This window comes from Chiloscyllium plagiosum, unplaced genomic scaffold (assembly GCF_037043375.1).
Source record: "Chiloscyllium plagiosum isolate Xiang-an unplaced genomic scaffold, Cpla_swu_hap1 HiC_scaffold_48, whole genome shotgun sequence".
NCBI classification, from domain to species: domain Eukaryota; kingdom Metazoa; phylum Chordata; class Chondrichthyes; order Orectolobiformes; family Hemiscylliidae; genus Chiloscyllium; species Chiloscyllium plagiosum.
The window spans coordinates 11,016,108-11,041,327 of NW_028270186.1; the positions used below are offsets into that span (position 1 = coordinate 11,016,108).

The 25,220-nt window shown below is 43.2% G+C and overlaps 1 protein-coding gene and 1 long non-coding RNA gene across 3 annotated transcripts in view; one reads left to right on the forward strand and one right to left on the reverse strand.

The window, feature by feature from the left end:
* LOC148135694 (uncharacterized) overlaps positions 1–25,220 on the forward strand; it is a 136,452-nt gene that overhangs the window by 74,850 nt on the left and 36,382 nt on the right. The window lies entirely within an intron of this gene.
* Positions 1,428–24,514, reverse strand: LOC122543114 (lysoplasmalogenase TMEM86A-like). Of its 2 annotated transcripts, none has more exons than XM_043681391.2 (3): positions 24,109–24,514; positions 8,705–8,963; positions 1,428–3,991 (listed from the first exon to the last, which is right to left on the reverse strand). In XM_043681391.2, exons 1-3 carry the CDS (start codon positions 24,124–24,126, stop codon positions 3,582–3,584), a joined length of 687 nt encoding a protein of 228 aa, XP_043537326.2. In that variant the 5' UTR covers positions 24,127–24,514; the 3' UTR covers positions 1,428–3,581. The 2 variants fall into 2 exon arrangements, with proteins under 2 accessions (XP_043537326.2, XP_043537327.2); XM_043681392.2 differs by lacking the exon at positions 24,109–24,514 and adding an exon at positions 18,543–18,772.

The window sequence follows — 25,220 nt, forward strand, 5'->3', positions numbered from 1 at the left end:
TTTTGCAACAGGGTCAAATGTGATACGACAAAAAACTTGTTCACTCAGCAGCTAGTTATCAGATGGGATGCATTGCCTGGAAATGTGGTGGAGAGCAGTCAAGATGATATTGGACGACGATTGCAATATAAATAACATGCAAATGTACAAGGAAAATGTAGGAAATTGGCATGAGGTAATGATATTCATTTGAAGAGCTGGTGCAGACACAATGGGCCAAATGACCTCTTTTTGTGCTGTAACACTTCTGTGATTCTCAGCTTCTGTGAAGTAGAAAGATAGAAACAGAAACAGATAAAAGATAGATAAAGCACTCCAGTTGCATGAATAAATCTGTGTCAGTACTGAATGAGAGAGGCAAGTTTCACAAAAGTAACAGAGAATCTCTACAATGTGGAAGCAGGCCATTTGCCCATCTAGTCTTCACCACCCTTCTGAAGAGTATTCCACCTCCCTACCCTACACCTGTAATTCCCATGGGTAATCCACTGAGTCTACACATCCCTGCATACACTGGGACAATTTAGCATGGCTAATCCATTTTGCCTGCACCTCTTTGCACAGTGTAACAAAACCAGAGCATCCAGAGGAAGCCCACAGAGACACAGGGAAAACGTGCAAAGTCCAGACAGACAGTTGCTTGATGTTGGAATCGAACCTGAGTAAGTGGTATTGTTAGGTAGCAGTGCTAATCGCTGAGCCCACATGGGAAGTGGGAGTAAAAGTCAGTCACATAAAAGCACTTTATTTGAGAATAGTGTTCCCAATGTTTCTTTTCTGTGGTTTTGCTCTCTTCAGTCACATTTAAAATAGCAGGTGTCCTGCATGATTTTATTTTGGTAAATTAAATCTTGAATTCACTGAGGCTTCTGAGGCTTTATGAACTGTTTCACTGTGCCATTAAAGATTTCTAAAAATTAATGAGGTGTTGTGATCAACTCAAGACTTCCGATTAGCCTCTTCAAAGCCATCTTGGCTGCTGCATCTTGGCTGTCACCTCAGCTATGTCCAATCCTTGCTTTATTCCACTCCTCTGCTTGCTTTTTATAAAGAGAGAGAAAATCTAAGATTCGCAAACAGCTAGTGCTTGGAGAAGTGGATCAAGTTCAAGTGAAGGGACTGCAGACAGGCTGGAGATTGACTGAATTACAGCTCCCTTGAAACTTGGACAAAAGGAACAGACGTCTTTTGCGGTTGAGTCAGGGACAGAGATGTGAAAAGAGGAGGCTCATGAACAACTGATATTACTGAAAAAAAAATCCAGTGAATTCCGACCTTTGCACAATTTCCTCAGTCCAATCAAATTGCTGGAAAGATAGTGGAAGCATGATCTTATGATTATCCTGAACCAATGGAAATGCCAGAAGATATCAGAGACTAGATATGGTCAGAAGAAGGACACAAATTCAGTACAATCAACAAATTGGTGAATATGTCCAAGTCCATTATAATTGACTACAATACAGTGATGATCAGAACTATTTCCAGCCAAGAACTAGAGTCACAAACTTGGAACTGAAACAATTTAAAGCCAGAACATCTGGCAGATCTAAAGATTCCATTGATAAAAGGTAACAAAACAATTATTTTGAAAGATGAACACAAAAAAGTTTACATTATTGTGAAAAAGTCTAAAGACAAATGATTTGCACATCTAAGCACTGCATTTGGTTGAAATAGGCAAGAGGAGAACCTACTAGAATGCCTTAGCACCGGAATATTCAGGTTTTATTGTCTTGACTGTGAGGTTGGAGCCAGGTCTCAGGAAAAAGTTAATTTATTTTTCCCCATTCATTTATCTTTGTCTCAAGTTGCTGGTGCTCACAGACCTTGATGTTATTAAATTGAGGAATAATGAGAAAAATAGCCCTTTCCAAATATTCAAATCTGAACCATTCAAATTGTAGAATACAAAATATATCGGGAGAGTTGGATCTGAATTTTCTCAGGTTTAAAGGCCTCTTTACCAAGAGATTACCAGATTTCCATTGGCCAGGTGTTGGACACAAGTGCTACACAGTTCCATTGAGAGTACCTGGGCAGTAAACAGGTATGCATTGCAAGCAATCCCCACATCACTATCCTAAACTAAAAGCACAGAAGAAACAGCTTTCAGTTTGGAGTTGAAGTTAAACACTCTCAGTCTTGGTGACCAGTGAACAATTGAAAGCTACTTAAATCTCACTTCTGACAAATTTACCAGTGAGGAACATTGATGTCTTAACACAGATCTCCAGAGTAAATATTAACAGCATAAGCTCCTGTATATTTCACTTTCCACATTGAGGGTTGATCACTGTAAGAGGTCATAAAATCATCGAGAAGTACAGCACAAAATTTGGTCCAACTTGTTCAGCCGACCAGATTGTCTAAATTGTTTGAGTCCCCTTTGCCAGTATTTGGCCTATATGCCTCTAAACCCTGCATGTACCATCCAGATATCTTTTATATGTTGTAATTGTACCCACCTCCACCACTTCCTCTGGCTGCTCATTCCATACACACACCTCCCTCTGCGAGAGAAAGTTGTCCCTCAGGTGCTTTTCAAATCGTTCCCCTCTCACCTTAAACCAATGCCCTCTTGTTGTGGACTCCCTATCCTGGGAAAAAGACCTTGGCTATTCACCCTATCCTTGCCCTTCATAATTTTATAAATCTCTAAAAGGTTACCTGTCAGCCTCTGATGTTTCAGGGAGAAAAGCCATAACGTCTCCCTCTAGCTCAAACCCTCCAATCCTGTCAACATCCTTTTCAAGTTTCACAACATCTTTCTTAAAGCAGGGAGACGAGAACTGAATGCAGTTTTTGAAAACTGGCCTCAACAATGCCCAGTACAGCCATAGTATGATGTCCCAACTGTGATACTCAATGCACTGACTAATGAAGATCAGTGTGCCAAACATCACTTTCACCATCCTATGTACCTGTGACTCCACTTTAAAGAAACTATACTTCTGCTCCCCGGAGTCTCTTTGTTTGGCAACAATCCTCAGAGCCCTCACATTTATCAATTCCATACTGTAGGGAATCTAATCAAGCATTAAATTCCGTCCTCCGCTTCTTGGCCCATTGGCTCATCTGATCAAGGTCCCATTATATTCTGAGATAGCTTTCACTGTCCACTACACCACCAATTTTGGTATCATTTGCAAGCTTAGTAAATAAAATAATTTCAGCAAATACAAGCAAAAAGAGATATGTATGTAATGAGGTTAGAACTGAACACAAGTTTTAATGTTGGAATGATATCCATATCTATTCAAAAAAACAAAAGAACTGCAAATGCTGTAAATCAGAAACAAAAACAGCAGTTGCTGGAAAAGCTTAGCAGGTCGAGCAGCATTAGTTGAGAGAAATCAAAGTTAACATTTCAGGTCCTTACTCAGACCCTTCTGAGGAAGGGTCATTGGACCTGAAACATTAACTTTGATTTCTCTTCACAGATGCAGCAGACCAGCTGAGCTTTTCCAACACCTTCTGTTTTTGTATCTGTACTAATTGTTTATTCATGAAAAACAAAAAAAAAACACTGGAGATTGTAACATCAAACAATCTCAATTGTACAGTTAAGGACAATCGAGTCACTCTTTTTTTTGATTATCTCTAACAATATTGAGGGTAATAAACAGTTGTGCTGCATAGTATGTACTCATGACAATTAGCTGGTTATGTGGAACTTGAAAACATAACAGGTTTATCGCCAAAGTGAAATCAGATACCATGAAAAGTACAGCTCCAATTGCGCCAGTCACCTTTGTTCTTGTTCTTGGATGATGAAATAGCACTTCAGCATTGGCTCTCCAGGACATGATCCCAATCAAGGCGCAGTAACAGCAGAGCAGGAGCATCTGCCATACCTTTGAACACATGCTGAGAAAGATCCAACCCAACCCGACGACCAAGGCAACTAAACTCGCTGCTCGGAGATTCAGAGGCTTGAACCCAAAGGCCCACGTATACAAACAGTGGGCAAGAGCAAACATGGCCCCACCTGAAGTTAAACAGAAGCAAAGTGAGAAACTCTGGTAAACAGTGAAGTGCAAGACTGAATTTGAAATGCCTTGTGACAGTATTTGTGCTGAAAGGACTACAAATGCAGGTTTTTGTTGTTCTCTGGAAATTTTCCACTCTCCACCACCTTCCAATTCAAAAACCAACAGCAACTCTTCCTGACATTCATTCAATTTCTAACTCTGGTTTTACTTCCCCATTTGTTCCATGAACTTGATTAAATGGACTTGATTCTTAAAATCCTTTTGCAAGTCCATATAGACTACATCAGCTGTCTAACTCTTGTTCTCTGTTTCCCCCAATCTGTCTCAAACAAATCCTCAAGAAAATGGATGATCCAATGACTTTCTTGATTTAATACAAATTAAACCAGAGAGATTAAAGTAAGGGTAACAGCAGGACTGTCACAATAACTTTCTCTTGGAAAAGGGAAAGAGAATAGGCCAAGGTCTAGATCCTAACCTAGGAGCCCCTGCTTTGTTTAGATGTGTCTTCATCATGTAAAAATAGATTAATGCTCATGCATGATGCTTTCCACTGTTAACTCTCACTGTTCATGCTCAGAAAAGAGGTACTTGTGTGCAAAATGACACCTGACTCCAATGAAATTGCACCCAGAAATACTGAGCACCTTGTGATGATGCTCCTCCTTTAACAAGGTTATGTTGTCCTTGGTTTATGTTTTAGAGGGGTCATAAATGCAGAATTGCTGAGAGTCTAGATTTGAAGGGTTTTAGGGCCAATTTGATAATAACTAACAGATACTGCCTCAGAAAAAAGGCTTTCAAGGTTTTAAACAAAACACTTGTGCAATGAAAGGGAGTGGCCAGTTCTTCCAGCTCAGCTTTTCTCTGGTTTGATTTGTTTTTGGCAGTCTGGATATTCACTGAAAACAGTCAGTCGGGTTTTCAGGCTGCTGGTCCAAAAAACAGCTCCATGGAAGAAGGTGTTCCATGCTGAATCTCACTGCCATCTCTCTCTTTCCTGTAAGAACCTGTGTTTAATTTGCCCTTTGTGCCAAGATGTGTTTATGGGGATTGTTGCAGGAATTTGGAACAGCATCAGTAAGTTGGGATCATCTGTTGGGTTTTTGGATAGGTTAAGTTATTCTGCATTCTATTCTGTTTTGTTGGAGTTTCATTTGGTAGCTTTGCAAATAAATTCTGTTTTAGAATATAGAACATTACAACGCAGTACAGGCCCTTTGGTCCTCAATGTTGTACCGACCTGTGGAATCAATCTGAAGCCCATCTGACCTACATTATTCCATTTTCATCCCTATGTTTATCCAATGACCATTTAAATGCCCTTAAAGTTGGCAAGTCTACGACTGTTGCAGTGTGTTCCATGCCCCTACTACTCTCTGAGTAAAAAGACTACCTCTGACATCTGTCCTATATCTATTGCACCCCAATTTAAAGCTATGTCCCCTCGTGCGAGCCATCACCTTCCGAGGAAAAAGGCTCTAACTGTCCACCCTATCTAACCCACTGATTATCATGTATGTCTCAATAAAGTCACCTCGAAATCTTCTTCCCTCAAATGAAAACAGCCTCAAGTCCCTCAGCCTTTCCTTCATATCAGGCAATATCCTGGGAAATCGTCTGTGAACCTTTTCCAAAGCTTTCACATCCTTCCCGGAATGCGGTGACCAGAGCTGTATGCATTACTCCAAGTGCAGCCGTACCAGAGTTTTGTACAGCTGCAGCATGACCTTGTGGTTCCGAAACTCAATCCCTCTACCAATAAAAGCTAACACACCATATGCCTTCTTAACAACCCTATCAACCTGGGTGGCAACTTTCAGGGATTTATGTACAAGGACACTGAGATCTCTCTGCTCATCTGCACGACTGAGAATCTTACCATTAGCTCAGTACTCTATTCCTGTTGCTCCTTCCAAGTGAATCACCTCACTCTTTTCTGCATTAAACACCATTTGCCACGAATCAGCCCAGCTCTGCACCTTATCTATGTCCTTCTGTAATGTCCAACATCCTTCAGCACGATCCTCAACCCCACAAACTTTAGTGTCATCCATAGATGTACTGACCCATCCTTCTACACCCTCATGTAGGTCAATTATAAAAATGACAAACAACAGTGGCCCCAAAACAGATCCTTGCGGCACACCACTGATAACTAAACTCCAGGCTGAACATTTCCCATCAACCACCACCCTCTGTCTTCTTCTGATCCAAACCGCTAAATCACCCTCAATCCCATGCCTCCATATTTTGTGCAATAGCCTACCATGGGGAATCCTATCAAACGCCTTACTGAAATTCATATACACCTACATCAACCGCTTTACCCTCATCCACCTGTTTGGTCAGCATCTCAAAGAATTCAATCAGGTTTGTGAGGAACGACCTACTCTTCACACAACCATGTTGACTATCCCAAATCAACTTATTCCCTCTCTAGATGATTATAAAGTCTAGCTCTTATAATCTTTTCTTACACTTTACCCACAACCAAAGTAAGACTCACTGGTCTATAATTATCAGGGTTGCCTCAACTCTTCTTTTTGAACAAGGGGACAACATTTCCTATCCTCCAGTCTTTGGCACTATTCCTGCAGACAATGATGACATAAAGATCAAAGCCAAAGGTTCTGCCATCTCCTCTGTGGCTTCTTAGAGAATCATAGGATAAACCCCATCTGGCCCTGGGGACTTAACTATTTTCACACTTTTCAGAATTGATAATACCTCCTCCTTGTGAACCTCAATCCCGTCTCGGCTAGTAGCCTGTATCTCAGTATTCTCCTCTATAACATTGTCTTTTTCCAGTGTGAACACTGATGAAAAATATTCATTCAGTGTCTCCCCCATCTCCTTGGACTTCACACAGAAGATCCTTGATTGGCCCTAATCTTTCTCTCGTCATCCTTTTATTCCTGATATATCCATAGAAAGCTTTACGGTTTTCCTTGATCCCATCTGTGAACAACTTCTCATGTCCCCCTCTGGCTCTTATTAGCTCTTTCTTTCGGTCTTTCCTGGCTAACCTGTAACTCTCAAGTGCCTTAACTGAACCTTCATGTCTCTTCCTAACATAAGCCTTCTTTTTCCTCTTAACAAGGGATTCAACTTCTTCAGTAAACCACGGTTCCCTCACTTGACCACTTCCTCCCTACCTGACAGGTACATACATATCAAGGACATGCAGTAGCTGTTCCTTGAATAAGCTGCACTTTTCAGTTGTGCTCTTCCCCTGCAGTTTCCTTCCCCATTCGATGTAGCCGAAATCTTGCCTAATCACATCATAATTACCTTTCCTCCACAATAACTCTTGCCCTGTGGTGTATACCTTTCCCTATCCATTAGTAAGGTAAACATAGCTGAATTGTGGTCACTATCACCAAAGTGGTCACCCACCTCCAAAGACCCAGTACCAATTCCAATATGGCCTCGCCCCTTGTTGGCTTGTCGACACACTTTATCAGGAAGCCCTCCTACACACATTTGACAAAAACTGACCCATCTAAAGTACTTCAGCTATCATATTTCCAGTCAATATTTGGAAAGTTAAAGTTCCCCATAACAACTACCCTGTTTCTCACGCTCTTACCCAGAATTATCTTTGCTATCCTTTCCCATACATCTCTGGAACTGTTCAGAGGCCTCTAGAATATTCCTAACAGGGCGACCTCTCCTTTCCTGTTTCTAACCTCAGCCCATATTACCTCAGTAGACGAGTCTTCAAATGTCCTTTCTGCCACCGTAATACTGTCCTTGACTAACAATGCCACACCTCCCCCTCTTTTACCATCTTATCTGTTCTTACTGAAACATCTAAATCCTGGAGCCTGCAACAACCATTCCTGCTCCCTGTTCTATCCTTGTCTCTGAAATGGCCACAACATTAAAGTCCCAGGTATGAACCCCTGCTGCAAATTCACCCACATTATTCTGGATGCTCCTGGCGTTGAGGTAGACACATTTAAAACCACGTTCCTGCTTGCCAGTGAACTCTTGCGACCTAGAAACGTCATTTCTGACCTCATTGCTCTCAACCTCCTGGACGCTGGACCTACAATTTAGGTTCCCATCCCCCCTTCTGAATTAGTTTAAAACTAAGTGGTTGGGCCAGCTGCATCACTCCTAGAATATCCACTTTACACTTGCTTAGAACAACCGGCAAAGTTAGGGTCTGAGCTACTTTCTTAAAATGTTTTGAGAGGATCTGGCCTGGTCCATAACAACCGTCAGCCAAGAGAAGAAAATTTGCAAGAAAATGGAAGAAAAATTAATCATTCCAAATTTGTTAGGAGCTATCACAAGTATTTAGTTTTGGCCTAATTGAATAGATCTGTTTAAATTGGATTTCTGCGCTCACAGCCTTGGTGACTGATGTGAATGTGCCATTCTTTGATTGCTTTGTTCTTCATGTATTTCTTGCATCTCCTCACGCAATCCAAAAGCTGTAGAAGCGAATATTGTTAGGAACACTTTTTAGGTCGTGCTAATTTCTTTTCTTCAAGGGAAAATAATTTCATCTTCTGGTTCATTAGGAACCTGACCATGATCTGAAGTCAATGTGATACAAATGACATTGGACTCCAACCCAACAGCTGCTGCCAGTTTGGAGGCAAACACATCACTACTCTGCTGCACGGAACCACCTTCTTGTGTTCTTTTACACAGTTAAACTGCAACAAGATCTAAATTCAAGATAATGTGCTTACCTCCAATTAAAAACTGATTGTCATCTTTAAGGAGAAACGCATCACCCATCGCTGAACATATGAGGCCCATAAGTAGTTTTCGATGATTGCGATGATTGTGTTGAAATATTTTGCATACAACGAATATGCATAAACTGATGATTGGCAAGATTTTCGTCAATCCGAGCAGCCAAAGAGGTGCAGATGATATCAAATGGATGATCGTATAGATGCAGACAGCAATGAAGAAAGGTACCAAATAAGCCAAGTCATTGTCAACCTGCATGCCAAACAAACATACAACTGATGACCATCTGTAACATTATGAATCTTTCTAGAATTATCACATGATCTTCTCATGTGTTGAGCCTTGTATTCATATTTGAGTTCTTAATATTTCAGAGTCTAATTTACTTGGGCTTCCATAGCTTAGTTTAGAGAATTGTTAAGTCCAGAATATTCCTAATTTTGTTACCATCTCCAACCCACCACATGATTCCTCTGACCCCTTTGAGCCCTTCGACTATCATCTTAAATGTCTGTTCATTGTTTCTCAAACCCAGTTATTTCCTTTCTTGTAGTAATCTCCTCTACTTGTGAGATGGCTTCACTTTTTTTTATTCATTCAGGGGATGTGGCGAGGCTAGCATTTATTTCCCTTCCATAATTGCCAAGAGCATAGTTAAGAGTCAAACACATTGCTGTGGGTCTGGAGTCACATGTAGGCAAGACTAAGTGAGAATGACAGTTGTCTTCCCTAAAGGGCATTAGTGAGCCAGATGGATTTTTTCAAAATCAACACTGGTTTCGTGGTTATCATTAGACTCTGAATTCCAAACTTTTATTGAATGCAAATTCCACCATTTGCCACAGTGATGTGGTGGTATGTTGGCTCAGTGGTTAGCACAGCTAACAGCATCAGGGACCTGTGTCCTTTACCTATTGATATTCTTGGCTTTTTTGTATCCCATGTGGAGTTCCAAATCTTCCTCCATTGCTTAAGGTTCCTGCAAGAAGCTCAAGTACCTCATTGATTCCAAACTCAACCTTTACCTGAAAAACTTTCAACCTGACATCCTAAATATCCTCAGATATAAGATATGGTTGAAGCCTTTTTCCAGTATCGATATGTTAGAGAAGAATCATCACTTGCACCAGATAGTTTTCAAACCTCAAAGTTCTCATCTGTGACTGTGAAAATTGAGACAGTAACATGTACAATTCTGCTCTGTGGTGTGCAAACACACATGTATGAAGGATGTGTGCCAGATACCATATTGGTGAGGCAATACAGGGCTATGAAGGTAGTATCCAGAATAGGCAGATGATATTAGTCAGCATACAGCACTGATTTGATGCCAGGATTGCCATTTTTGATCTTGCTGTTCTGGCTAATATCTTCTGTAATGCTGTGCTTTCACACTGGATATCTTTTGAGGCAGATCCTAATTGAAAGGGAAAACTGAAAAAGGAAACTGAACGGACCCTTATAGTTTCTCAGGACACCAAGGCTGACATTGGGATGGGAAATGAAAACTATGTGGAACTACCTCAAACACCCTGGAATGAAAACTCAGTGGTGCAGAACAGGCAGGCTGAAGGAGATCCAGAACCCAAGAATAGGCAATCAGCTGTGAATCGAAGCTCAAATTATGTTGATTCTCGGATTCAGAGTGTAGGTGGTTATTTGACATAATATTTCTTGTTTGCTTTGTTTCACTCTTGTATCATACTGTAAACTCTATTTGTTTTAAATTCTGGAATTTTGTGGCTTCATTCTTGCAGTAAACAATTTGGAAGATGATGCAGACATGCTGCATTAAGTGACCTTCTTCAGCACTGGAACAATCCTGTGATTCTGTACTGTTGATGGTGTTGTGGTGACCTCAGAGTACAACATGATCGTGATCAGATGGGCCAGTGGGCTAAGGGGTGGCAAATGGAGTTTAATTTAGATGAATGTGAGGTCCTGCATTTTGAAAAGGCAAATCAGGGCAGGACTTACACACTTAATGGTAAGGTCCTGGTGAGTGTTGTTGAACAAAGAGATCTTGGAATGCAGGTTCACAGTGTGATGATGCTGCTCCTTTAACAAGGTTATCGAAAGGGGTCGTAAAGGCAGAGGTTCCAATATGTTGAGAAGCTTTTAAGTTTTTTTAAAACACTTATACAGTGAAAGAGGAGTGGCCAGTTCTCCCAATTCAGGGTTATTCCTGGTTTGGTTTGATTGGGTTTTAGCAAGCAGACTGTTTGAAAGCTGCTGGGAAAAAAAGGTTCCCTGATTCAACAGAGGTTTACTGACTGACTCTCTCTGACATCTCTCCTGAAAGATGTCAGAAAGATGTCTCCTGAAATAACCTATGTTTGATTTTACCATTTTTTGCCAAGGAGGTGTTTTTGGGATGTTGCAGGAAATTGGAACATCATTATGTTACGATAAAGTTGATTGGGTTTTCAGATAGGTTAAGTTATTTTATATTCTGTTCTCTTTTGTTCATGTTTCATTCATTAGTCTGTAAATAGATCCCTCCTGGAATATCCACATTACACCTCCTGAAAACAACTAGAAAGGCTAGGGTCTGGGCTGCCTTCTTGAAATGTTTGGAGGGGGGCTTACCAGGTCCATAGCAATAATTCCTTGAAAGTGGAGGCTCAGGTAGCTAGGATGGTGAAGAAGGTGTTTAGTATGCTTTCCTTTATTGGCCAGAGCGTTGAGTATAGGAGTTGGGAGGTCTTGTTGCAGCTGTACAGGACATTGATTAGGTCAGTTTTGGAATACTGTGTGCAATTCAGGAAGGATGTGAAACTTGAAAGGTACAGAAAAGATTTACAAGAATGTTGCCAGGGTTGGAGAGTTTGAGCTATAGGGAGAGGCTGAACAGGTTGGGGCTATTTTTCCTGGAACGTCGGAGGCTGAGGTTTATAAAATCATGAGGGGCAGGAATAGGGTAAATAGACAAGGTTTCTTTCCCTGGTTTGGAGGGCATAGGTTTAGGGTGAGAGGGGAAAATTTACAACGTGCCTAAGATGCAACGTTTTCACGTAAAGGGGGGTGCATATATAGAGGAAGTAGGGAAGGCAGGTACAATTACAGCATTTAAAAGGCATCTGGATGTGAATATGAATAGAAAGGGATATGGGCCAAATGCTGCAAATGGGACTAGATTAGTTTAGGATATTTGGTTGACGTGGATGAGTTGGACCAAAGGGTCTGTTTCTGTGCTGTACATCTCTGTGACTCTGTGACTATTAGCTTCATTGAAATCCTTTTGTGATGGAGCAGGCAAGATGTATAACAGCTCCCAGTGTGCATTCCACTGCTTTGTCAGAGAGGTGCCACGCTCTTCATGTCAAGTGAACTTCATTAAGCCTTGTTCTGAACAGAGAGAGGCAGGTGGAGTAGGCATGTAGCTTTGCCAAGTTAGAGATCTACCCTTGTCCTTTTTCTTCCCTTTCCCACCAGTCCTTCCCCATTCTCATCTGCGATTCTTCTGACGCTTTACTTCATTTTAAAATTTCCATTTTTCAGACACCGTGGATGTGCAATCCCTTGACACCTCCATCTGCCATGCGCATATTCTTCTGGTTTTCCACAGCTTCATAGTAATAATGCCTGAATTATCCAGCATACTTTTCCTTTGTCTGTCCTCACTTTGAACAACTTGCTTAATTCCTCTAACCTTCTTCAGATCAAAGGGGTGGCCATGGCCATCGACATGTGCCCGTGTTCTGTCTCATTGTGGGGTACGTGGAACTTCCCTTGTTCAAATCCTACTCAGGTCTCCAACCACAACTCTTGTTTTGGTCTATCAATGACATCACTGGTACAGTTTCCCTTTCTCATTTGGAATTGGAAATAATTGTCAATCTCAATTCCAGTTTCCACCCCGCTCTCACCTTGACATTGGTCATTTTCTGAGTCCACCCTTCCCTTCCTCGACATCTGTGTTTCTATTTCTGGGGAGAGGCTGCTCACTGATTCCTATTACGAACCCACTGACTCCCACAGTTACCTGGACTATACATTCCTGTCACCCTGCTTCCTGAAAGAACACTGGTTTCTCCCAGTTTCTCTATCTGCATCACAACTGTTCCAATGATGCCACCATCCTCAGAAATGTCCAGCTCCTTCCTCAAGTGAGGATTCTCCACCACCGTGTTTGACAAGGCTCTTGCTGTTTTCTGACCCATTTTCCACACTTCTGCTGCCACCCTCTTCCCTCCCAGAACAGTGGTAATATCCACCCAAGTCTTCAGTTATGACCCCAGAACCTCCATATTCAAAAAATCCAAGGCTGCCATTTTCATTATCTTCGGTTGGATGTCATAATCAGACACATTTTTGCCTGGCCTCCTTTGTCAACATTTCACAGGGACCATTCCCTCCAGACAGTCTGGTCCATTCCTCGTCCACTCCCAAAACCTTCCCAAACCCCCATTGCACCTTCGCCATGCAATTGCAGAAGATATAATACTTACCTGTTTAACTCACCCCTCATCACAGTCCAAGGCCCAAACAGACCCTCCAGATGAAGCAGCAATTTACCTGCTCTTCATTCAATTGAGGTGAAAGTGAGTACTGCAGATGCTGGAGATTAGTGCCAAGAGTGTGGTGCTGGAAAAGCACAGCAAGTCAGGCAGCATCCGAGGAGGAGGAAAATTGATGTTTCGGGCAAAAGCCCTTCATCAGAAATGAGGCTGGAAGCCTCAGGGGTGGAGAAATAAATGGGAGGGGGTGGGGCTGGGGGGAAGGTAGCTGAGAGTGCAGTGAAGGTGATAGGTCAGAGGGCAGGGTGGAGCAGATAGGTGGGAAGGAAGATGGACAGAAGGGACGGGTCATGAGGATAGTACTAAGCTGGCAGGTTGGAACTGGGGTAAGGTGGGGGGAGGGGAAATGAGGAAACTAGTGAAATCCACATTGATGCCCTGGTGTTGGAGGGTCTCAAGGCAGAAGATGAGGCGTTCTTTCTCCAGGCGTCGGGTGGTGAGGGAGTGGCAATGGAGGAGGCCCAGGGCCTGCATGTCCTTGGCAGAGTGGGAGGGGGAGTTAAAGTGTTCGGCCATGAGGCGGTGGTGTTGATTGGTGCGGGTGTCCCGAAGATGTCCTCTGAAGTTCTGCGAGTAGGCATCCTGTCTCCCCAGTGTAGAGGAGACTGCATTGGGAGCAATGGATACAGTAAGTGACATGTGTGGAAGTGTAGGTGAAATTTTGATGGATGTGGAAGGTTCATAGAACATAGAACAATACAGCACAGAACAGGCCCTTCGGCCCACGATGTTGTGCCGAACATTTGTCCTAGCTTAAGCACCTATCCATGTACCTATCCAATTGCCGCTTAAAGGTCACCAATGATTCTAACTCTGCCACTCCCATAGGCAGCTCATTCCATGCCCCCACCACTCTCTGGGAAAAGAACCTACTCCTGACATCCCCCCTATACCTTCCACCCTTCGCCTTAAATTTATGTCCCCTTGTAACACTCTGTTGTACCCGGGTAAAAAGTCTCTGACTGTCTACTCTATCTATTCCCCTGATTATCTTATAAACCTCTATCAAGTCACCCCTTATCCTTCGCCGTTCCAATGAGAAAAGGCCTAGCACTCTCAACCTATCCTTGTACGACCTATTCTCCATTCCAGGCAACATCCTGGTAAATCTCCTCTGCACCCTCTCCAAAGCTTCCACATCTTCCCTAAAGTGAGGCGACCAGAACTGCACACAGTACTCCAAATGTGGCCTTACCAAGGTCCTGTACAGCTGCAACATCACCTCACGACTCTTGAATTCAATCCCTCTGCTAATGAACGCTAATACACCATAGGCCTTCTTACAAGCTCTATCCACTTGAGTGGCAACTTTCAAAGAGCTATGAACATAGACCCCAAGATCCCTCTGCTCCTCCACCTTACTAAGAACCCTACCGTTAACCCTGTATTCTGCATTCTTATTTGTCCTTCCAAAATGGACAACCTCACACTTGACAGGATTGAACTCCATCTGCCACTCACATCATATCTAAGTCCCTTTGCAGCCGACAACAGCCCTCCTCACTATCCACAACTCCACCAATCTTCGTATCATCTGCAAATTTACTGACCCACCCTTCGACTCCCTCTTCCAATTAATAAAAATTACAAACAGCAGAGGACCCAGAACTGATCCCTGCGGAACTCCACTTGTAACTGGGCTCCAGGTTGAACATTTACCGTTTACCACCACTCTCTGACTTCGACCGGTTAGCCAGTTCTCTATCCAACTGGCCAAATTTCCCACTATCCCATGCCTCCTGACTTTCCGCAAAGCCTACCATGGAGAACCTTATCAAATGCCTTACTAAAATCCATGTACACTACATCCACTACTCTACCATCATCCACATGCTTGGTCACCTCCTCAAAGAATTCAATAAGACTTGTAAGGCAAGACCTACCCCTCACAAATCCGTGCTGGCTGTCCCTAATCAAGCAGTGTCTTTCCAGATACTCATAAATCCAGTACCCTTTCCATTACTTTGCCTACCACCGAAGTAAGACTAACTGGCCTGTAATTCCCGGGGTTATCCCTATTCCCTTTTTTGAACAGGGGCACAACATTCGCCACTCTCCAGTCCCCTGGTACCACCCTCGTTGACAGTGAAGACGAAAAGATCATTGCCAACGGCTCTGCAATTTCCTCTCTTGCTTCCCACATAATCCTAGGATATATCCTGTCAGGCCCGGGGGACTTGTCTATCCTCAAGTTTTTCAAAATGCCCAACACATCTTCCTTCCTAACAAGTATCTCCTCTAGCTTACCAGTCCGTTTCATACTCTCTCTTCAACAATACGGTCCTTCTCATTTGTAAATACTGAAGAAAAGTACTCATTCAAGACCTCGCCTATCTCTTCCGACTCATTACAGTGTCCCACTACTGTCCTTGATCGGACCTACCCTTGTTCTCGTCATTCTCATGTTTCTCACATACGCATAAAAGGCCTTGGGGTTATCCTTGATCCTACCGGCCAAAGATTTTTCATGCCCTCTCTTAGCTCTCTTAATCCCTTCAGCTCCCTCCTGGCTATCCTGTATCCCTCCAACGCTCTGTCTGAACCTTGTTTCCTCAGCCTTATGTAAGCCTCCTTCTTCCTCTTTACTAGATATTCAACCTCCCTCGTCAACCAAGGTTCCCTCACACGACCATCTCTTTCCTGCCTGACAGGTACATACATATCAAGGACATGTCGTATCTGTTCCTTGAAAAAGTTCCACATTTCAATGACATCCTTCCCTGACAGCCTATGCTCCCAACTTATGCTCCTCAGATCCTGTCTTGCAGCATCGTATTTACCCTTCCCCCAATTGTAAAACCTACCCTGTTGCATGCACCTATCTCTCTCCATAACCAAGGTGAAAGTCACAGAATTGTGGTCACCATCACCAAAATGCTCACCCACTAACAAGCCCATCACTTGTCCTGGTTCGTTACTGAGTACCAAATCCAATATGGCCTCCCCTCTGGTCGGACAATCTACACACTGAGTTAGAAAAGCTTCCTGGACACACTGCACAAACACCGCCCCGTCCAATCTACTTGATCTAAAGAGCTTCCAATCAATATTTGGGAAGTTGAAGTCGCCCATGACTACTACCCTGTGGCTTCTGCATCTTTCCAAAATCTGTTTCCCAATCTGTTTCTCCTCATCTCTGCTGCTATTGGGGGGCCTTTGGACGGAGGTGAGGGGGGAGGTGTAGGCGCAGGTTTTGCAATTCCTGCGGGGACAGGGGAAGGTGCCGGGAGGGGAGGGTGGGCTGTCAGGGGATGTGGACCTTACAAGGTAGTCGCAGAGGGAACAGTCTTTACAGAAAGCGGATAGGGGTGAGGAGGGAAATATATCTCTGGTGGTGGGGTTTGTTTGTAGGTGGCGGAAATGGCGGAGGATGCTGCGATGTATACGGATGTAAGGCTGGAGCTGGGAGTTGGGGCAGAGACTGTAACTGGAGTGGGCGGTTTCCAACACGTGTTTGCAGTTTCCAACTTGTGACTCTTTATAAGAACTGAAAGCAACTTGGAGAAAATGATATTTATGCTAAAGTCGAGGATGAGGTCATTGGCTAAGCAGATAGCTGAAGACTGAGCTCGGAGAAAGAGAAAGATACAAAAGGGATACACAGACAAGGACGTTATTGATGTTAAGGAGAAAGTGAGGGCTGCATATGCTGGAGATCAGAGCTTAAAAATGTGTTGCTGGAAAAGCGCAGCAGGTCAGGCAGCATCAAAGGAACAGGAGAATCGACGTTTCGGGCATAAGCCCTTCTTCAGGAATGAAGAAGCAGAAGAGAAGCTGAACAAGTGAGAATGAGAATTGACAGTAGGAGGAAGCCAGTTGGCTGTTCAGCACATTTCCGCCACCTCCAAAAAGACCCCACCACCAGGGATATATTTCCCTCCCCACCCCTTTCCGCCTTCCGCAAAGACCGTTCCCTCCGTGACTACCTGGTCAGGTCCACGCCCCCCTACAACCCACCCTCCCATCCTGGCACTTTCCCCTGCCTCTGCAGGAACTTTAAAACCTGCACCCACACCTCCTCCTTCACCTCTATCCAAGGCCCTAAAGAAGCCTTCCACATCCATCAAAGTTTTACCTACACATCCACTAATATCATTTATTGTATCCATTGCTCCCGATGAGGTCTCCTCTACATTGGGGAGACTGGACGCCTCCTAGCAGAGCGCTTTAGGGAACATCTCCGTGACACCCGCACCAATCAACCACACCGCCACGTGGCCCAACACTTCAACTCCCCCTCCCACTCTGCCGAGGACATGGAGGTCCTGGGCCTCCTTCACCGCCGCTCCCTCACCACCAGACGCCTGGAGGAAGAACGCCTCATCTTCCGCCTCGGAACACTTCAACCCCAGGGCATCAATGTGGACTTCAACAGCTTCCTCATTTCCCCTTCCCCCACCTCATCCTAGTTTCAAACTTCCAGCTCAGCACTGTCCCCATGACTTCTCCGACCTGCCCAGCTCCTTTTCCACCTATCCACTCCACCCTCCTCCCTGACCTATCACCTTCATCTCCTCCCCCACTCACCCATTGTACTCTATGCTACTCTCTCCCCACCCCCACCCTACCCTAGCTTATCGCTCCACGCTTCAGGCTCACTGCCTTTATTCCTGATGAAGGGTTTTTGCCTGAAAAGTCGATTTCGCTGCTCGTTGGATGCTGCCTGAACTGCTGTGCTCTTCCAGCACCACTGATCCAGATGAAAACAACCCATGTCATGCAGGACTGGGTGCCATGGAGGTAAGAAACGTGAGGGATGGAGTCTTAAATAAATCTAGTCCCATTTGCCAACATTTGACCCATATCCTTCCCCATCCTTCCTAATCATTTACCCGTCCAGTTGCATTTTAAATGCTGTAATTGTGCCAGCCTCCATCACTTTCTCTGGCAGCTCATTCCATAAATGAACCACCTTCCATACGAAAACTTGCTCCATAGGTCCCTTTTAAAGCTTGGGAATTTTTGTTCAGGTACACGATCTGATCTCAGACATGTTTACCCTAAATACAGAAATGATATACTCATACTTGTAGATTTTATGGCGAAAATTCTGTTCATCATATGCACACAAACATTTGTGCCTAAACTGTTGTCCATTGCACTCTCACTTTGCTGTATCATTTGTACAACTGCACTGAAAAGCCTGTCTACTAACAAGGGAAAGAAGACCATAGTAGAAAACCACTGTTTTAAACCAACAGATTTCAGGATACTAAGTATGCACTGAAGAGGAATGTTCTAATTCTACAGTGTGAAATAGACTAGTTGAGGAAAATAAATAGAATGAGCTTATTTTTCTTGTTATACCTACCGTAGAGTGGGGTGGCATCACTGTGTAAAAAGGCTATGTGCTGCGTGTTTGTCTGGATTCCAGGATATGCCGGAGCTGTTTTCTGTTCAGTTCAGCTTCCAGAGAACACGATGTGGCCAGCTGAGGTTTCACGCTGACATTGTTTGCCATTGTTATGCAAATTCATGAATCTTAATCTTTCAGTGATGTGAAACTGAGTCCACCGGTTGAACTTGAGAGGAAAAGGTTATGTTTGTCTCAAATCAGATGTGTTTTCAATGCGTCACATGACCACATTACTTGGCAGTAGCCCAAGCCAGGCAGAGCCTGACGGTGGCAGTCACAACACTTCCACTGGAATCTGGGTGTGCTTTCTACATCAGATTTTTACTTGGGGGATTGGTTTATAAATTCAGTTTTCAACAGCAACAAAAGCTAATGGTTTCACCCTTCTGAAATAAGCGCTTCTTCTAATGCTATTTACACTGAATTATGCAAGTCTACAACTGGTAACTTTGATTGCAAACATTTTTGGATATGGGATTACCTGGCATCATGCAGTGTGATGCCTGCAGATTTTGTTTGTTATTCTGATGAAGGAATAGATTTGAGTGATCCTTTAACGCTCTCCCTAAGTCACATGGAGTTCATGTACAGCAAAGATCTTACTTTTCGTTGACCTGATTAGCTCCTGATTTAGCATCACCTCAATTTTTTAAATACATGTTCTGGTTTTCAAATCCTCTTTCGTTGTGTCTCTGGCCTTGTCTGTCCTGAACCTGACTTTCTGATAGAAAAATGTTCCCCTTCCATTCTAGCCTCTTTGAACTTCTCTGACTTTACTTGCTCACTCGTGGTCCCGTTCCTTCTGCTGCCATGGATCTATAGAATTCCCTCACAAAGCCTCTCCAGCATTTCATCTGAATAATGCTGCTTTGTTGATGTATTTTTAAAAGTGTGTTGACCTGAGAATGCAAGTGCACCACCTTCCTCTATACCTGCAGTGTTGTCAGGAAAGGAATTAAACAATTTTGACCCATTGATAATGAAAGAACCATGATGTATTTCCGAATTAGGAACTTTACATGCAATTCTAAAGGTGCTTGTTAAATTGCCATATAATAGATTTGTTGACAAATTTAGAGCTCATGGATTGAAAGAAAACTGAGCAACATGAACACAAAATTGGCAGATTGACAAGAGAACACAGAAAAAAAATCGTCTTTTGGACAGGAAGAGAGTTTACAGTGGAGCTCCTTTTGATTTGGCATTAAAACTCTTGTCTTATGCACAGTTTCAAAATTTGTAAAGGATACGTCATTATTATTTTCTGATACGAGGGTGGCACGATGGCTTAGTGGTTAGCACTGCTGCCTCACAGCGCCAGGGAGCAGGTTCAATTTCAGCTTTGGGTTTCTGTATGGAGTAAGCACATTCTACCTGTGTCTGCTTGGGCTTTCACTGGGTTCTCTGGTACTCTTCCAGGGAACAAATGTGTGCAGGTTTGGTAGATTGGCTGTGGGAAATTATTCCATATCATCCAGGGATGTGTCAGCTAGGTGAATTAACCAGTGCAGGGTTACAGGAATAAGGTCAAGGATTTGGGTCTGGGTGGGATTCTCTTTGGAGGGTTTGTGCAGACTGAATGGGCTGCATGGCCTCTTCCTGCACTGTAAGGATTCAATGATTTGAAGAAGGTCCCTCGATATTACCTCGTCTCTGGAGTAATCATCTCGTGATAAAATCCTCCCATTGTTGCCTCCCCTTGTTGCAGTCTCTGTTGGTTAACCTCTTCTTGAATCCTGTAATCGCATGTCCAGCCAACAACTTCCTCTTTCCTTTGATGGCTTCATCCTTCTATCCTTTCCCTATTGATATTCTTGGCTTTGTTGTCTCCCAAGTGGAGATCCAAATCTTCCTCCATTGCTTAAGGTTCCCTCAAGAAACTCAAACACCTCCTCGATTCCAAACGTAACATATACCTGAAAAATGTTTAACAATGTCAAAATCCTGAGTACCCCCAGACACGAGGTGTGATTGAAGACTTTTTCCAGTACGTCAATGTTAGACAAGATTCAAGTAAAAACATCTTGCATGGGGTAACATCTGCACCTCTAAGTTCTCATTTGTGACTGTGAAATTTGAGACAGTAGCACTTGCAATATTGCTGTTTGGTGTGCAAACACACATATATGAGGGACTCTAGGCCAGACACCATGTTGGCGAGGCAATACAGGGCTGTGAATGCAATATCCAGAATATGCAGATGATGTTAGCATCCAACAGTGATTTGATGCCATGATTGCCATTTTTTAATCTTGCCGCTCTAGCCATGCTTTCAAAGTGAATATCTTTAGAAACAGATCCTAATTGAAAGGGAAAACTAAAAAGGGAAACTGAGAAATGGAACTGAGCCATCCAGCGTCTCAGGACATGAAGGCTCAGATGGAGATGGATAATGGAAACTGCTTGGACCCACCTCAAAGGTCACAGAATAAAAACTCAGATGATTAACCTCATGGTGAAGTACAAGCAGGCTGAAGAAGACTAATGTTAGATCCAGAATCCAAGAATAGGTAACCAGCTGTGAACCAAGCTTCAGTTATATTGATTGGAGGATTTAGAGTGCAGGTGGTTATCCGACATAGTATTTCATGTTTGTTTTGTTTCACTCTTTTGTCTTACTGTGAACATTATTTTGTTTTAACTTGTTGATTTTGTGGCTTCATTCTTGCAGTAAATAATTTGGACAGCCGGCATGCTGCATTGAATGGCCTTCTTCAGCACTGTAACAATCCTGTGATTCTGTACTGTTGATGGTGTTGTGGTGACTGTTATCTCCATCAAATTCCTTTTGTGATGGAGCAGGCAAGATGTGTAACCTCTCTGAGTTTACATTCCACTGCTTTGTCAGAGAGAGATGCCACGCTTTGTTCTGAACAGAGAGAGGCAGGTGGAGTATGCATGTGGCTTTGCCAAGATAAAGACCTTCCCTTGCTCTCTTCTCTCCTTTCTCCCCTTGTCCTCCAATCTTTCCCCTTTCACATTCATGATTGTTCTGATGCTTTACGTGATTTCAAAATTTCCAGTTTATGGGCAACAGCCAACTCCTGTTCACCATGTATGTGCAGTCCCTTGACACTTCCGTCTACCATCCACATAGTCTTAGGCTTCTGCACAGCTTCATAGTAGTAAAGCCTGAACCATCCACCATCATTCTCCTTGGCCTGTCCTCACTTTGAACAACTCCTTTAATTCCTCTCACCTTCAGATCAAAGGGCTGGCCATGACCATCTGCATACACCCGTGTTCTGACTGTCTCATTGTGGGAACTTCCCTTGTTCAAATCCTATTCAGGCCTCCAACCACAACTCTTCTTTTGATCTATCAATGGACAACAGACAACAGGTGCAGGAGTAGGCCATTCGGCCCTTTGAGCCAGCACCACCATTCATTATGATCATGGCTAATCATCCACAATCGGTATCCTGTTCTTGCCTTATCCCCATAACCCTTGATTCCACTATCTCTAAGAGCTCTATCCATCTCTTGCTTGAAAGTATTCTGAGACTTGGCCTCCACTGTCTTCTGGGGCAGAGCATTCCATATGTCCACTACTCTATGAGTGAAGAAGTTTCTTCTCAATTCTGTTCTAAATGGCCTACCCCTTATTTTTAAACTGTGTCCTCTGGTTCTGGACTCACCCATCAGTGTAAACATGCTTCCTGCCTCCAGAGTGTCCAATCCAGTAATAATTTATACGTCTCAATTAGATCCCCTCTCCTCCTTCTAAACTCAAGTGTATCGATGGCATCACTAATGCAGATTCCCTTTCTCGTTTGGAATTGGAAATAATTGTCAATCTCAATTCCAGTTTCCACCCCGCTCTCACCTTGAGATTGGTCATTTTCTGAGTTCACCCTTCCCTTCCTCGACATCTGTGTTTCTATTTCTGGGGAGAGGCTGCTCACTGATTCCTATTATGAACCCACTGACTCCCACGGTTACCTGAATATATATTCCTCACACCCTGCTTCCTGAAAGAACACTGGTTTCTCCCAGTTTCTCTATCTGCATCACAACTGTTCCAATGATGCCACCATTCACACGGGGGCCTCAGAAATGTCTAGCTTCTTCCTCAAGTGAGGATTCTCCACCACCGTGTTTGACAAGGCTCTTGCTGTTTTCTGGCCCATTTTCCACACTTCTGCCGTCACCCTCTTCCCTCCCAGAACAGTGGTAATGTCCACCCAAGTCTTCACTTATGACCCCAGAACCTCCATATTCAAAAAACCCAAGGCTGCCATTTTCATTATCTTCAGCAGGATGCCATGATCAGACACATTTTTGCCTGGCCTCCTTTGTCAACATTTCACAGGGACCATTCCCTCCAGACAGTCTGGTCCATTCTTTTTCCACTCCCAAAACCTTCCCAAACCCCATTACACCTTCGCTATGCAATTGCAGAAAATCTAACACTTGCCTGTTTAACTCGCCCCTCATCACAGTCCAAGGCCCCAGGCAGACCCTCCAGATGAAGCAGCGATTTACTTGCTCTTCATTCAATCTAGTCTACTGTATTCGCTGTTCACAGTGTGATCTCCTCTACATGGGAGAGATGAAGCACAGGTTTCATAGAACACCTACTTTCTGTCGGTGAAAATGACCCTGAGCTTCCAGTTGCCTGCTACTTCAACACATCACTGTGTTCCCACACCAAATGTTTCTATCTCAGTGTTCCAGTGAGTTTCGGCACAAGCCAGAAGAAGAGCATCTCATTTTCAACCAAGGAGCCTGCAACCTCCAGGATTTGATATCGAGCACAATAACTTGGAAGTCTGATTCCATCCCTCATGTTTCTTACCTCCATGGCATCCTGTCCTGCATGATGAGTCACCAGTTGGAAACGTTAACTCTGCTTTCTCCCCACTCATGCTGCCATGCCTAATAAGTTTCGACAGCAATTTCTGTTTTTATTTGAAATCTCCAGCATCTGCAGTCTTTTGTTTTACTCAATAAATCTTCTGTGTCGTTCAGGCCATCGTAGCTGGGTTTGAGCGACACCACATTGAAATGCCTTATTGATTGCATTCAGTAGTGGAGGGTAAATTTCCAGATTTTCCTCAGTTTCTTCCCTAAGGTTTTGCCTTCCACAGTGCTTATTCCATGTGATTGATGACATTGGTTGATGTGAAAATTCACCATCAGCAGGGAGCCTCACACAATCAATCCTGAAAGTGTGGGTGCACACCTTGGGATTTTCTGTTCAGGTAATCGAACTGATCTAAGACATGTTTACCCCATATACACAGATAATGTACTCGTAAATTCTATGAAGAAACCTACAAACACTTTTGCACACAAACATTTGTGCTTCAGCAGTTGTCGGATTAACACTCACACATTGCTGTATCAGACTTATCCAACTGTATAGAAGACCATAGTAGAAAACCATTGTTTTAAACCAACAGCTTTCAGGATACATTTGTGCAAATATGCACTGAGGCAGAACACTATGCTTCTACAGTGTGACTTACACTAATCAAGGAAAATAAAGAGAACAAACTTATTTTTCTTGTTTACCTACCTTAAGATGAAGTGGCATTATTGTATGAAAAAGCTGTATGCTGCGTGTTTCTCTGGATTCCGGAATATGTCGGAGCTGAACTGTTTTGTTTCTTTGTTCTTCACTTCGTTTTTCTGAAACATGGGTGTGGTCAGCAGATGTTTCACACTGACTGATGTTGATAGTGATATGTAACTTTATTAATCTTTAAATATTTCAAGGGTGTGAAACTGGTTCCACCAGTTGAACTTGAGAGGGAAAGTTTATGTTGGTTTCAAATAGGAGACAATTTACCTTGAAAATGGAGTTGCAGGGAGACAGGGCAGTGAAGATGGCATTTGGTACACTTGTCTTTATTGGTCACTGCGTTAATAGTTAAGAGCATAATAGTTGAGAGGTCGTTTTGGTGCTGTACAGGACATCAGTTAGCACTGTTTTGGAATACTGTGTTCATTTCTGGTCTCCCTGCCGTAGGAAAGATGTTGTGAAACTTGAAAAGTTTTACAAGAATATTGCTGGGGTTGGAGGGTTTGTGCTATAGGGAGAGGCTGAATAGTCTAGGGTTATTTTTCCTGGAGCATTGGAGGCTGCGGAGTGACCTTCTAAAGGTTTGTAAAATCATTGGGGGCCTGGATAGGGTAAATAGACAATGTCTTTTCTCCACGGTAGGGGAGTCCAAAACGAGGGGCCAAAAGTTTAATTTGAGAGGGGAAAAGCTTTAAAAGGGACCCAACAGGCAACATTTTCACACAGAGGCTGGTGTGTGTATGGAATGAGCTGCCAGAGGAAATGGAGCAGATTGGTACAATTACAACATTTAAAAGGAATCTGGAGTGGTATATGAACAGGAAGGGTTTAGAGGTATACTGGTCAAATGCCGGTTAATAGGATTAATTTATTTAGGACGCATGAATAAGTTGGACTGAAGGATCTGTTTCTGTACTGTACAGCTCTATGACTCTAAGTGTTTTGAACACATCACATGACCATGTTATATAGCAGTAGCCTGAGTAAGGCAGCTCCTGACAGTATCTGTCACACCACTTCCATCGGAATCTGGGTGTGCTTCTTAGATTGTATTTTCACTTGGGGAAAGTTCTGCTCTGCTTGGATCAGTGCTGTACTGTATTGCA